The 13,507-nt window shown below is 45.5% G+C and overlaps 3 protein-coding genes across 3 annotated transcripts; all 3 read left to right on the top strand.

Annotated features, from left to right (window-relative positions):
* The first annotated feature begins 539 nt into the window (after window positions 1-539).
* Window positions 540-2,390, top strand: LOC125906779 (histone H1-like). Its single transcript, XM_049607224.1, has 2 exons — window positions 540-1,580; window positions 1,817-2,390. The coding sequence occupies exons 1-2, from the start codon at window positions 835-837 to the stop codon at window positions 1,908-1,910; spliced, it is 840 nt and encodes a 279-aa protein (XP_049463181.1). The 5' UTR covers window positions 540-834; the 3' UTR covers window positions 1,911-2,390.
* A 1,952-nt stretch (window positions 2,391-4,342) lies between these two features.
* Window positions 4,343-6,195, top strand: LOC120961354 (histone H1-like). Its single transcript, XM_049607225.1, has 2 exons — window positions 4,343-5,701; window positions 5,938-6,195. Exons 1-2 carry the CDS (start codon window positions 4,956-4,958, stop codon window positions 6,029-6,031), a joined length of 840 nt encoding a protein of 279 aa, XP_049463182.1. The 5' UTR covers window positions 4,343-4,955; the 3' UTR covers window positions 6,032-6,195.
* A 1,263-nt stretch (window positions 6,196-7,458) lies between these two features.
* On the top strand, window positions 7,459-8,370 carry LOC125908414 (uncharacterized). The gene has a single exon (XM_049611150.1). The coding sequence runs from the start codon at window positions 7,459-7,461 to the stop codon at window positions 8,368-8,370; it is 912 nt and encodes a 303-aa protein (XP_049467107.1).
* The last annotated feature ends 5,137 nt before the right edge of the window (window positions 8,371-13,507 follow it).

The raw sequence follows: 13,507 nt of genomic DNA, 5'->3' as shown, positions 1-13,507 counted from the left end.
CTTGTTCCTAAATTGCACCGATCCTGTGACTCGATCCACATCGGCTTCCGTACGCCATCCGTAGCATATCATCTCTGATGCACATCTGTCAAACGCCACGTAGAGCAAACTTTACTTGCATTGCCTTGGTGAATTGTGGAACATTATTGATCATATCCAAGTTAAAACAAGTTTAAGTACGCATTTTTTACCAAACTTTTCATTTATCATACATAAAAATGCATAGAACATGAATTATTTCTTACTATCTCGATACACCAAGCCAACCCAAACAAGCAAACGTCACTCGGTTTTCGATCGATCTGACGCTGGAGGATGCATTTTGTTTTGCCATTTTAATACACTTTGCTGCTACCATATATCGTTCATTAGATGTACTTTGGTAGGAAAAATGTTAAACTCACTATTTTACCACCCCAGAGGTGTCGGAAATGCGGTTTACAGGAGATATACCACAAAACATCCCAATCTATCGCTGCAGCGTCGCGCAAATCCGCACTTCTATCGCTATTTTCGTCTTCGGTAGAGCTATTTTAGAGGTAAAGTATACATTTTTTGAAAGCCTAACATTTTGCCAACCCGAAACAATCATCTGATTCAAGTGTTCAAAGCAAATATGTGGTTATTTTCGATAGAAAGTACAACAGTATTTTTGCAACTTTCTTTGACAACCGCATCGAAAATCTGACATAAGCTTTCAATGTGTTTCCTATCAAGTTCCCAAATTCGAGTCACCCCCGAGCATAGGTGAGCATAAGCATAAACATAAACATTGCTGTGTCAGTGTGTGAGTGAAAGCGAATAACCCCTCAAACAAGCGCGAAAGCAACTACGATGGCCGATTCCGCAGCGACCGAAGTCCCGGCTGCAGCAGCTGCTGCCCCAGCCGCCACGGCCAAGTCACCGAAGAAGCCAAAGGCGGCCGCCGGCCCCAAGAAGCCCAAGCAGCCAGCGGCACATCCTCCGGTCAACGAGATGCTGCTGGCCGCCGTCAAGGCACTCAACGAACGCAACGGTTCCTCGCTGCAGGCGATCAAGAAGTACGTGGCGGCCAACTACAAGGCTGACGTGACCAAGCTGGCCACCTTCTTGAAGAAGGCCCTCAAGACTGCCGTCGCCAACGGCAAGCTGGTCCAGACCAAGGGAACCGGTGCGTCGGGCTCATTCAAGCTCTCGGCCGCAGCTAAGAAGCCAGCGGTGGAGAAGAAGAAGAAGGCAGCGGCCCCCAAGAAGTCGGCCTCTGCCGCGGACAAGAAGAAGAAGACCGCAGCCAAGAAGCCCGCCGGAGAGAAGAAGGCCGCCGCCAAGAAGACCACCAAGAAGGCTGACGGTGCCGCCGCCAAGAAACCGAAAGCCGCCGCAGCTAAGAAACCCAAGGCCGCCGACGGAGCGAAGAAAGCCGCCAAGAAACCGGCAGCCCCGAAGCAGAAATCCACCAAGCCATCCAAGGCCGCGGCTGCTAAACCGAAAGCACCGAAACCAAAGAAGGCAGCAGCTCCCGCCAAGAAGGCCGCCGCTCCCAAGAAGGCTGCCGCACCCAAGAAAGCCGCTGCCCCCAAAAAGGCAGCTGCAGCCAAGAAGTAAACCACCTACTACACGTTATACTGCATGCTTCTACAACAGCATTGCAATAACGCTCTCTTGGTTCCAAGCAACAGTCCTTTTCAGGACTACAAATCGAATCATTCAAGAACTTCATCATTTCATTCGAACACCTTACATATCGGCGGATTACTCCTGCTCGGTCGAATACTGCATGGTTTGTTCAGCTGGCATGCCATCAAGTTTGTTGTCGTTTCTCTTTCTCTCGTTTTAGATTACATTTTGGCACGCACAACAGGAAATTATCCCAACGGCCAAGCTTTAAGGCCAGCTCACACATCGTCTACTTATTCCCAACTCCGCTGTGATTCCGAAAAACATAGGCAAAACTACATGGATGCAGCAGGCCCTGACTGTCGAAGTATAGCGGAAACGTCTTGTACAGGAAAATCGAACCGTCAAGCGTGCTCCAAGCTCTGCGACCTCTTTATTACCGCAAGTCCTAACTTCTGAATTATCAGAGTAGAAAATGTATGGCTCTGTTTGTGAAAATGACGCTCATCTATTTTGGCGACATCCCAACAATGTTAATACACAAGAACAGGTAATGACGGTTAGTGCATGCTACGACAATGTCCAACGAAACCTCACTATGAACATGCTCTCTAGCGACATACACGCGACGAACATGGTTTTTCGGAGATTGAGCCAGTTTTGCCATACGCCAATGTGCCGTGATAGCTATTGGTACCCTAGCCATTCGGTACAATCATTTACGACCAGTCCATCGATGATGCCTACCCGTAATGTACTGTACTACTCAAATTAAACGGGCTCATCCAAAATTACATTTCTAACTTACCCTTCGTTTGAGGTGCAATATTACATTGAAGGTAGTACCTACAACTGAACGAACCTAATACCTATACCCATTTTAGGATACAGATATCATCATGTACCTATACTTCTTCAACCTTACATGATGCTTTGTCCTAATAAGTACCACATACTTCTTCTACTGGTGTGATAATCTCAACTTTTCCGCGATCCTCTAAGACTTTCCTTCTGAACAATTCTTGTCTGTTCACTCACCTTAAGCTCGCGCCGCAATCCTGCTTTAGCTGCTATCATCATGACGTTCAAGAGAAAGAGGCGAAAGAACTCCTTACGAGCCAAAACGTCTATCTAACATATTATCAACAACATGTTTTTGGGTTAGTTGAGCGTGTATGCTTCCAACATTAAGAAAATGCTTCTATTTACATACTAACGTCGTTTCGTCGCTTGCCAACACAACAAGCAAGGGCACCCGCTAACAACATGCCAATGAAGCAATCACACCCACTATAATTTCCATTTTTCTTCTGTAGGGGTTTCAAATCACTAATTAATGTCCGTAACCGTTTCTTTATTCCAAGCTTGCTCAAATACGACAAATACTTTTTAATACGTTTTAATACGACAAATACGTTTTAAACAGACTACTAAAACAGATATTGTTGTCTATGTCTAATCAAAATTAACATTATCGATATTTATGATCACCAATCTATTTCAAGACAAAACTTATTCTATATAACAAAGCTGTACATATTTGCTGTTCACCGCATGTAGCTCCTTTTCCAACAAATATTTGTAAGTCCACTCATCTATTATTATTTTCCATTTTTTAAACTTATTTATAAATAAATAATGATAACGCCCACTCATTTGCTACTGACACGACCAAAAGACCCATCGGCATTGGTTCTAGTTCCTATCGCGCTAGGCGGACTATACCATTATGTTGTCATTTACAGATCACATAGAAGATTATAAACAGAAGACACGACTACTTTACTCCTTTCCAGGGGATATCTCAAAAACGCATGCCGTTTTACAAGAAAATTTACCCGGTTCGGGTTACGAGAGAATAGGATAGGCCTGAATAATGCCAAATGCTTCAAATTGTGAGCATCCTGAAATCCACGAGCAAAAGCGTTCTCTGTTGGATTACAAGGGAACTATGAGTGCTTTTTTCAAACTTGCCAGTTCAAAAGCTATGCCCATACCAAAGATCACGCAATTGAACGCACCAATATCCTCAATAAGACAATCGACTATGCTATATGCTCTTCCGCCAAGAAGACTAAGTTAGACATAATGTATGATTATGTGTAATCAATTTTGAGCGATTGTTTTATTTCGTTTCGATATGTTTACATCCTTCCGAAAAACGCGAATAGTCTGTGCTTACTATAAAATCTATTGGGTCAGGTTTCAGCCAGCACCACAATCATCTAGACAATTCCCTCAGGAGCATCTAGACAATTCATTCAAATTTCGCTCCACATGGTGACCATGAGAGGCTCGTTGTATCATGTCCACAATCAGACTGTTAGAAGACATCCTCATAAAAATGCCTTGAGTGTTTTTTTCACCTGACTGTTATGTTGTCCGGCCGGATGTAATGCGCCACTAGCTAATGATACAAGCCTCACACATTTGGCCCCGAATGTTCCCGGAATCTTATAACAAACACAAACACATGACAATTACCTGTGAACTTCTCCGACCACATTTCAAGCCGATTGTGGTTCCTTATTCCTAAATTGCACCGATCCTGTGACTCGATCCACATCGGCTTCCATACGCCATCCGTAGCATATCATCTCTGACGTACAACTGTCAAACGCCACGTAGAGCAAACTTTACTTGCATTGCCTTGGTGAATTGTGGAACATTATTGATCATATCCAAGTTAAAACAAGTTTAAGTACGCATTTTTTACCAAACTTTTCATTTATCATACATAAAAATGCATAGAACATGAATTATTTCTTACTATCTCGATACACCAAGCCAACCCAAACAAGCAAACGTCACTCGGTTTTCGATCGATCTGACGCTGGAGGATGCATTTTGTTTTGCCATTTTAATACACTTTGCTGCTACCATATATCGTTCATTAGATGTACTTTGGTAGGAAAAATGTTAAACTTACTATTTTACCACCCCAGAGGTGTCGGAAATGCGGTTTACAGGAGATATACCACAAAACATCCCATCCTATCGCTGCAGCGTCTCGCAAATCCGCACTTCTATCGCTATTTTCGTCTTCGGTAGAGCTAGTTTAGAGGTAAAGTATACATTTTTTGAAAGCCTAACATTTTGCCAACCCGAAACAATCATCTGATTCAAGTGTTCAAAGCAAATATGTGGTTATTTTCGATAGAAAGTACAACAGTATTTTTGCAACTTTCTTTGACAACCGCATCGAAAATCTGACATAAGCTTTCCACGTGTTTCCTCTCGAGTTCCCAAATTCGAATCACCTCCGAGCATAGGTGAGCATAAGCATAAACATAAACATTGCTGTGTCAGTGTGTGAGTGAAAGCGAATAACCCCTCAAACAAGCGCGAAAGCAACTACGATGGCCGATTCCGCAGCGACCGAAGTCCCGGCTGTAGCAGCTGCTGCCCCAGCCGCCACGGCCAAGTCACCGAAGAAGCCAAAGGCGGCCGCCGGCCCCAAGAAGCCCAAGCAGCCAGCGGCACATCCTCCGGTCAACGAGATGCTGCTGGCCGCCGTCAAGGCACTCAACGAACGCAACGGTTCCTCGCTGCAGGCGATCAAGAAGTACGTGGCGGCCAACTACAAGGCTGACGTGACCAAGCTGGCCACCTTCTTGAAGAAGGCCCTCAAGACTGCCGTCGCCAACGGCAAGCTGGTCCAGACCAAGGGAACCGGTGCGTCGGGCTCATTCAAGCTCTCGGCCGCAGCTAAGAAGCCAGCGGTGGAGAAGAAGAAGAAGGCAGCGGCCCCCAAGAAGTCGGCCTCTGCCGCGGACAAGAAGAAGAAGACCGCAGCCAAGAAGCCCGCCGGAGAGAAGAAGGCCGCCGCCAAGAAGACCACCAAGAAGGCTGACGGTGCCGCCGCCAAGAAACCGAAGGCCGCCGCAGCTAAGAAACCCAAGGCCGCCGACGGAGCGAAGAAAGCCGCCAAGAAACCGGCAGCCCCGAAGCAGAAATCCACCAAGCCATCCAAGGCCGCGGCTGCCAAGCCGAAAGCACCGAAACCAAAGAAGGCAGCAGCTCCCGCCAAGAAGGCCGCCGCTCCCAAGAAGGCTGCCGCACCCAAGAAAGCCGCTGCCCCCAAAAAGGCAGCTGCAGCCAAGAAGTAAACCACCCACTACACGTTATACTGCATGCTTCTACAACAGCATTGCAATAACGCTCTCTTGGTTCCAAGCAACAGTCCTTTTCAGGACTACAAATCGAATCATTCAAGAACTTCATCATTTCATTCGAACACCTTACATATCGGCGGATTACTCCTGCTCGGTCGAATACTGCATGGTTTGTTCAGCTGGCATGCCATCAAGTTTGTTGTCGTTTCTCTTTCTCTCGTTTTAGATTACATTTTGGCACGCACAACAGGAAATTATCCCAACGGCCAAGCTTTAAGGCCAGCTCACACATCGTCTACTTATTCCCAACTCTGCTGTGATTCCGAAAAACATAGGCAAAACTACATGGATGCAGCAGGCCCTGACTGTCGAAGTATAGCGGAAACGTCTTGTACAGGAAAATCGAACCGTCAAGCGTGCTCCAAGCTCTGCGACCTCTTTATTACCGCAAGTCCTAACTTCTGAATTATCAGAGTAGAAAATGTATGGCTCTGTTTGTGAAAATGACGCTCATCTATTTTGGCGACATCCCAACAATGTTAATACACAATAACAGGTAATGACGGTTAGTGCATGCTACGACAATGTCCAACGAAACCTCACTATGAACATGTTCTCTAGCGACATACACGCGACGAACATGGTTTTTCGGAGATTGAGCCAGTTTTGCCATACGCCAATGTGCCGTGATAGCTATTGGTACCCTAGCCATTCGGTACAATCATTTACGACCAGTCCATCGATGATGCCTACCCGTAATGTACTGTACTACTCAAATTAAACGGGATCATCCAAAATTACATTTCTAACTTACACTTCGTTTGAGGTGCAATATTACATTGAAGGTAGTACCTACAACTGAACGAACCTAATACCTATACCCATTTTAGGATACGGATATCATCATGTACCTATACTTCTTCAACCTTACATGATGCTTTGTCCTAATAATTACCACGTACTTTTTCTACTGGTGTGATATTCTAAGCTTTTCCGCGATCCTCTAAGACTTTCCTTCTGAACAATTCTTGTCTGTTCACTAGTGGTGGGAGCTCCGAATCGGACCTACCCGATTCCGATTCCGTGTTGGGAATCAATTCCGGAGCCGATTCCGATGCTGGAATCGATTCCGATTCCGGAGCCGATTCCGATTCCGGAGGCGATTCCGGAACCGATTCCTATTCCGGAGCCGATTCCGGAATCATCTTTGGAGCCGATTCCGGAGTCGATTCCGATTCCGGAGCCGATTCCGGAATCGATTCCGGAAACTGATTCCGGACCTACTATCCGGAATCGATTCCAGAAAACTGCGGAGCTAGCCGGAATCGATTCCGACAAAAACTTCATTTTTCCCATCACTACTGTTCACTCACCTTAAGCTCGCGCCGCAATCCTGCTTTAGCTGCTATCATCATGACGTTCAAGAGAAAGAGGCGAAATAACTTCTTACGAGCCAAAACTTATGTCTAACATATCATCAACAACATGTCCAGAAGCGTGTGAGTTGTTGAAGGAGACACACGTGCCTAGCCAGTGAAGTGTCCTGCTGAGAGCAAAGGAAAGGAAATTGTTAAGAACTTTGGACAACCATCATCCAAATTCCTCTTGCGATCAGTTCGGAAAACAAAAAGTATTTTTTCTATCGAGTGGTGAAAAGTGAGCAACGATGCCGGGGCCACCGGCCACCTCAGCTGGTCTCCCCCCGCACCCTGGGAGGGAGCAAAGGGGAAGAACGCTGCCAGCATTCATGGATCCCAACAACGAGCATGGAGAGAAGCGGTACCTGATCCTGCGCACAGCAGACGGATCTCCACTTCCAACCAATCCCTGGATCCTGAGCGAAACGGTAAAGCGCATACAAGGTAAGGTAGTAAACGGTAGGCTGATCAGCCCCTCAACTTATTTGATAGAAACACGATCCGAACACACCTACACTAACCTCCAAACGGTCACGAAACTGCTTAACAATGTGGCGGTCGTTGTCGAGCCGCATCCCACGTACAACAACGTAAAGTTCGTGTTCACGTGTGGCTCGATAGCCTCGCTCACCGTGGACGAAATAAAGGCCCATCTCGAGGAAGATAATGTCACCGACGTATATCGGTTCACGCGCAAGTCGGATGGCAAATCGGTGCCCACGAACTCATATGTAGTGACAATGCAGGCAGTGAAAATCCCTGAATATATCTACATCGGCATGGAGCGCATCAAGACTCGCGTCTACTATCCACGTCCAATGCGCTGCAACACGTGCTTGCAGTTTGGCCACACCAAAAACAATTGCAAAAATGGCGAAACCTGCGCAACGTGTGGCGAAAAAACCCATGGTCCGTGCACACTGCCGGCAAAATGCACAAACTGCGGTGGAGCACACAGTGCTTTCGACACCAACTGCCCCAAGTACAAACAAGAAGCTCAGTTGATAAAACTGAAAATCGACCACAACTGCTCCTACCGTGAAGCCAAGCAGATGATCGACAGTTCCTCTGGACCAAAACAAACGCTAGCTAGCACGGTGCAGCAGCGTATAAACGTAGCGCAAGCCGTCGATCCGAAAGATCAAATTATAATCAGCCTCACGCAAACGATCGAAAATCTGAACAAGCAGATCGCACGACTAAACACTCGCATCGACGAACTGCAGCAAACAGCAAACTGATACAGATACGGAAACCGACTACACCATCACAAGCATACCAACCACCGGCTCCACCTTAACCTCAAAACACCAACTCTCCCTTTCATCTTCTTCCTCCTCCTCCTCCGAAGAGGGTGAAGCTGTCAAAATACCAGCAACAAAGAAATCAAAACTCACCTCGAAATAAATTTTTATACTGAATTTCCTATGTCCAATTTCCAATTTTCTGCTAACAAATGATATTTCTTTTCCTAAAAAGTGGATCCTAATGCCACTAATCCTACCAGCACACCAACAAACGAACATAATTTTTTGTTAAATTGGAATATACGAAGTTTACATAATAATATCGATGAACTAAAAATTATATTAACCCAAACACAACCCACAATAGTAACACTACAAGAAGCGTACTCATCAAAACACCTTTTTAATGACCCACTACTAAATAACTACACTTGGATAACTAAACCAGCAGTCATACTCAAACATACTGTTTGCTTAGGTATCCTAAAACACATACCGTTTGAACATATAACCCTTCAAACCGATTTCCCAGCAATAGCCATCCAAATAAAAACCCCCATAGAGGTCACCATTGTCTGTACCTACCTCACACCTAGCGATCGACTTATTCCAAACCTGCAATTGTCGCTTGACAACCTTTTTAACCAAATTGCACATCCCCTTATGTTGGTTGGCGACTTTAATGCCCAACACAAGGACTGGGGCTGTGCAATAACCAATAGCCGCGGAACACTCCTACAGGACACGTTCGAAAACAATCTTACACAGGTTCTATACCACAAAGCACCCACCAGACTCTCGCCGGACACAGGCAAACAATCGTCCCTTGACCATTGTGCCACCTCTTACCCAATAGTTCCACACTTTTCCATCCAAGTAATGAACGATCTGCATGGGAGTGATCATTTTCCTATGATCATTAAATGCAATCGCAACACACCACCCACAACCATCCGTCCCAGATGGAAGTATGACAAAGCCAACTGGGAGGACTACCAAAAGGCGTTGAGTGCCTTCCCTTGGGACATCCTCGATCAGAATGAACAGGTGTTTGCTAATATTATTCTAGAAGCAGCCACATCCTCCATTCCCCGAACGAACGGCACCTTACCACGAGAGTACGTTCCATGGTGGAATAAGGAGGTTGCAATAGCCATAAAAAACAGGCGAAAGCACCTGCGTCGCCGCACAAACAACAAAAACAAACAAAACAAATTCCTAACCGATTTTTTGGCGGAGAATTTCAAAATAGCCGATAAAGAAACCAAACTGGCCATTAAAAAAGCCAAACAAGCCGCAGACGAAAAATTTCTCAAAACAGTTAGCAACTCCACCTCCGCAAGAGAAATATGGTCCTGGGTAAACGAGCAAAGCAATAGCAAAGCCACCAAATCCAACTCCCCAATTATCCTAAACGAGGACGATCCTATCACGGATCCAGCAATAGTTTCCGAAAAATTTGCCCTACATTTTCAAACCATCTCATCCAATAGCAATTACCAGAAAAATTTCCTAAAAACAAAACTAGCCTCCGAAACGAACCCACACAACTTCACCGCAACACAACAACACCAATACAACACACCATTCACACTGGCAGAGCTGCACTATGCACTCAAAAAGTGCAGCGGCAACTCGGCCGGCCCAGACACAATAGGCTACCCACTACTACAACACCTTCCCCCATCCGCCTTATGCCATCTTTTAAACATTTACAACCACATATGGGAAACTGGTTCCATTCCTAGCGAATGGAAATACAGCTTAACCATACCCACCCCAAAACCCTTCAAAAACAGACACCACGTGGACAACTACAGACCCATCTCACTACTCAATTGCATTGGGAAAGTGCTCGAAAGGATGGTCAACCGTAGGCTCTGCCAAGAACTGGAAAACCAAAACTTAATACACCAAAACCAACACGCCTTCAGACACGGTATGGGTATAGACACATACCTGAACCACCTACACGAAATATTAAATACCGCAAAAACAAACCACCACCACACAGACTGCGCAGTCGTAGACTTAAGCAAAGCCTTTGATTGCTCATGGCGATACTTAATTCTCGACCAGCTCCACCGATGGGGTTTCCAAGGAAACCTCCCTAATTTCATCGTAGATTTTCTACAAAATAGAACATTCTCCGTACAAATAGGCTCTCACACATCCACCGTTCATACCCTACAAAATGGCGTACCACAAGGAGCGATTCTATCGCCGATTCTATTCATAATCCTCCATCCTACACATCTGCTCACACACACATGATACACCTACCACACCACTTACAATAAACAATAGACCGATCCAAAACAGCAAAAGCGCCCGAATATTAGGAGTCATCATTGATTCAAAACTATCCTTTTCCGATCACTTTAGTCAGCTTAAAACCAGCACCAAACACTGCTTAAACTTTTTCAAAATTATGGGCTGTCGGAGGACAAAGGCTTCCCGACAAACTCTAATCCGGATAGTGCACTGCTGGTTAGTACCAAAACTACTACACGGCATGGTACTATTTTCAAACCACCTCAATAAATTCAACAAACTCATAGCACCCGTTTACAACACTGCAATAAAATCCTCAGCCGGTGCTTTCATTACCAGCCCAACAGTTTCAACGCACTGCGAAAGCGGTCAACTACCATTTAGTCACGTAATAGCCTTAAATATAATAAAAACAACACTCCGCATCCTTGAGAAGAACATTCCCTGTGAAACGCTTCTCAAGAATGCTAACACCACCTTTAAAAACATAACCAACTCCAATATACCGACCATTCAAAAACTAATCACCACCAAAGATAGGCCATGGATGACACCATCGGTTAAAATAGTTAAAATTTTCAATAATAAGGACCAATTAAATAGTATGCAATGTTTTCAAATGCTCACAGAGATACTAACCACCAAATACCCAAACTCCTATGCCATCTACACAGACGGTTCGGTAGCAAACAACGCAGCCGGATGTGGCATCTACTCATCCATAACAAAATGTGCCATTAAATTACCAAATTTCTCTTCCATTTTCTCTGCAGAAGCCATAGCGATAAGCCTTGCAGCCGATGAAGCAGCAATAGCCGGACAGCACAACATTATATTAACGGACAGTGCTAGTGTGCTAAAGGCACTAGAACATGGCAAAAGCAATGATCCCCACATACAAGCAATAGAACAGTCCCCAAACATCAACAATATCACCTTTTGCTGGGTGCCAAGCCACCTAGGCATACGTGGCAATGAAATAGCCGATTCATTGGCCAATGAAGGTCGGCGCGATAAAAACGAAAACGACAGTCCCATCTCAAGAAGAGATGCTGTAAAATGTTGTGAAACGGCACTATGGAGCAGTTAGCAGGCCCTATGGGACAAAGAAATAGACCGATTTCTAAGACAGATAAAAAAATCCACAGCAGCATGGTACGACCTTCCCTCTCCTAGTGATCAAAGGATCATTTCTAGGCTGAGGATAGGTCACACCAGGTTTACACATGCACACCTATTGGAAAATGCTCCCCCACCACTATGCGAGTACTGTGTTACCATCACAGTACGCCACTTACTAATAGAATGCCCCGCTTACGATCAACATAGAACAACCTGCCAACTAGCTCACAATCTGGACGAAATGCTCGCTCCGAACAAAAAGGGACTAGGAAAAATACTAAAATTTCTACAAATAACAAACTTGCATAAAGAAATTTAATGAGTATACTGCTTATTACAACACAAAAGAGAGGAAGTAATTTTTTCAAACTAGGGGACGAATTTGACTATGGAAACGTAGTCTGCCCGTCTCCTTAGTCGAAAGGCCGGAACTACCTCACAGTTCACCCACTTATGGGTAGATTCGACTACCCGGTCCGCTGTAATCCTAGCCGGAAGGGGGGGCATTGGTGGGGAGTGTGGCGGGTTCCGTGGGCCCGGGGATTGATCGGGGGACGTCTGCGTTGGGACTCCTGTCCTGGATACTGCGTCTGGTCACCCAGAAGCTGGATACAGAGATGGGGGGGACAGCGCGGCCTGACCACGACCATATTCTCGGTAACCCACTGAGCTTTCCCTCACCCTACTTCTGCTTCCTGCCGGCACGGGGGGACAGTGGCCGATAGTCTGCTACCTCAATAGTTGAAAAGGCAGAGTTACTTTACAACTCAAATATGTTCTTTCCCTACTCCTCAACTTCCCACCTCTCTATCCCATCCCTACCAATCCGTGTATCCCGTATTTCCCCCCTCAGAGAGGAAGAGAAAATAATCTAACATAATTTTGCAAAAGGATTCTAGTGCATGTGACGAAAGAGTCCATAAGGACCAAAGTCACTATAATCTCTTAGACTAGACTAGACCATCCAAGGCCGCGGCTGCCAAACCGAAAGCACCGAAACCAAAGAAGGCAGCAGCTCCCGCCAAGAAGGCCGCCGCTCCCAAGAAGGCTGCCGCACCCAAGAAAGCCGCTGCCCCCAAAAAGGCAGCTGCAGCCAAGAAGTAAACCACCTACTACACGTTATACTGCATGCTTCTACAACAGCATTGCAATAACGCTCTCTTGGTTCCAAGCAACAGTCCTTTTCAGGACTACAAATCGAATCATTCAAGAACTTCATCATTTCATTCGAACACCTTACATATTACATAGATCGGCGGATTACTCCTGCTCGGTCGAATACTGCATGGCTTGTTCAGCTGGCATGCCATCAAGTTTGTTGTCGTTTCTCTTTCTCTCGTTTTAGTTTACATTTTGGCACGCACAACAGGAAATTATCCCAACGGCCAAGCTTTAAGGCCAGCTCACAGATCGTCTACTTATTCCCAACTCCGCTGTGATTCCGAAAAACATAGGCAAAACTACATGGATGCAGCAGGCCCTGACTGTCGAAGTATAGCGGAAACGTCTTGTACAGGAAAATCGAACCGTCAAGCGTGCTCCAAGCTCTGCGACCTCTTTATTACCGCAAGTCCTAAGCTCTGAATTATCAGAGTAGAAAATGTATGGCTCTGTTTGTGAAAATGACGCTCATCTATTTTGGCGACATCCCAACAATGTTAATACACAAGAACAGGTTGAGACGGTTAGTGCATGCTACGACAATGTCCAACGAAACCTCACTATGAACATGCTC

The sequence above is a fragment of the Anopheles coluzzii genome, chromosome 2 (genome assembly GCF_943734685.1).
Source record: "Anopheles coluzzii chromosome 2, AcolN3, whole genome shotgun sequence".
In the NCBI taxonomy this organism is placed as follows: domain Eukaryota; kingdom Metazoa; phylum Arthropoda; class Insecta; order Diptera; family Culicidae; genus Anopheles; species Anopheles coluzzii.
The sequence above is the reverse complement of the archived record's forward strand: the minus strand, read 5'-3'. Positions and strand labels throughout refer to the sequence as shown.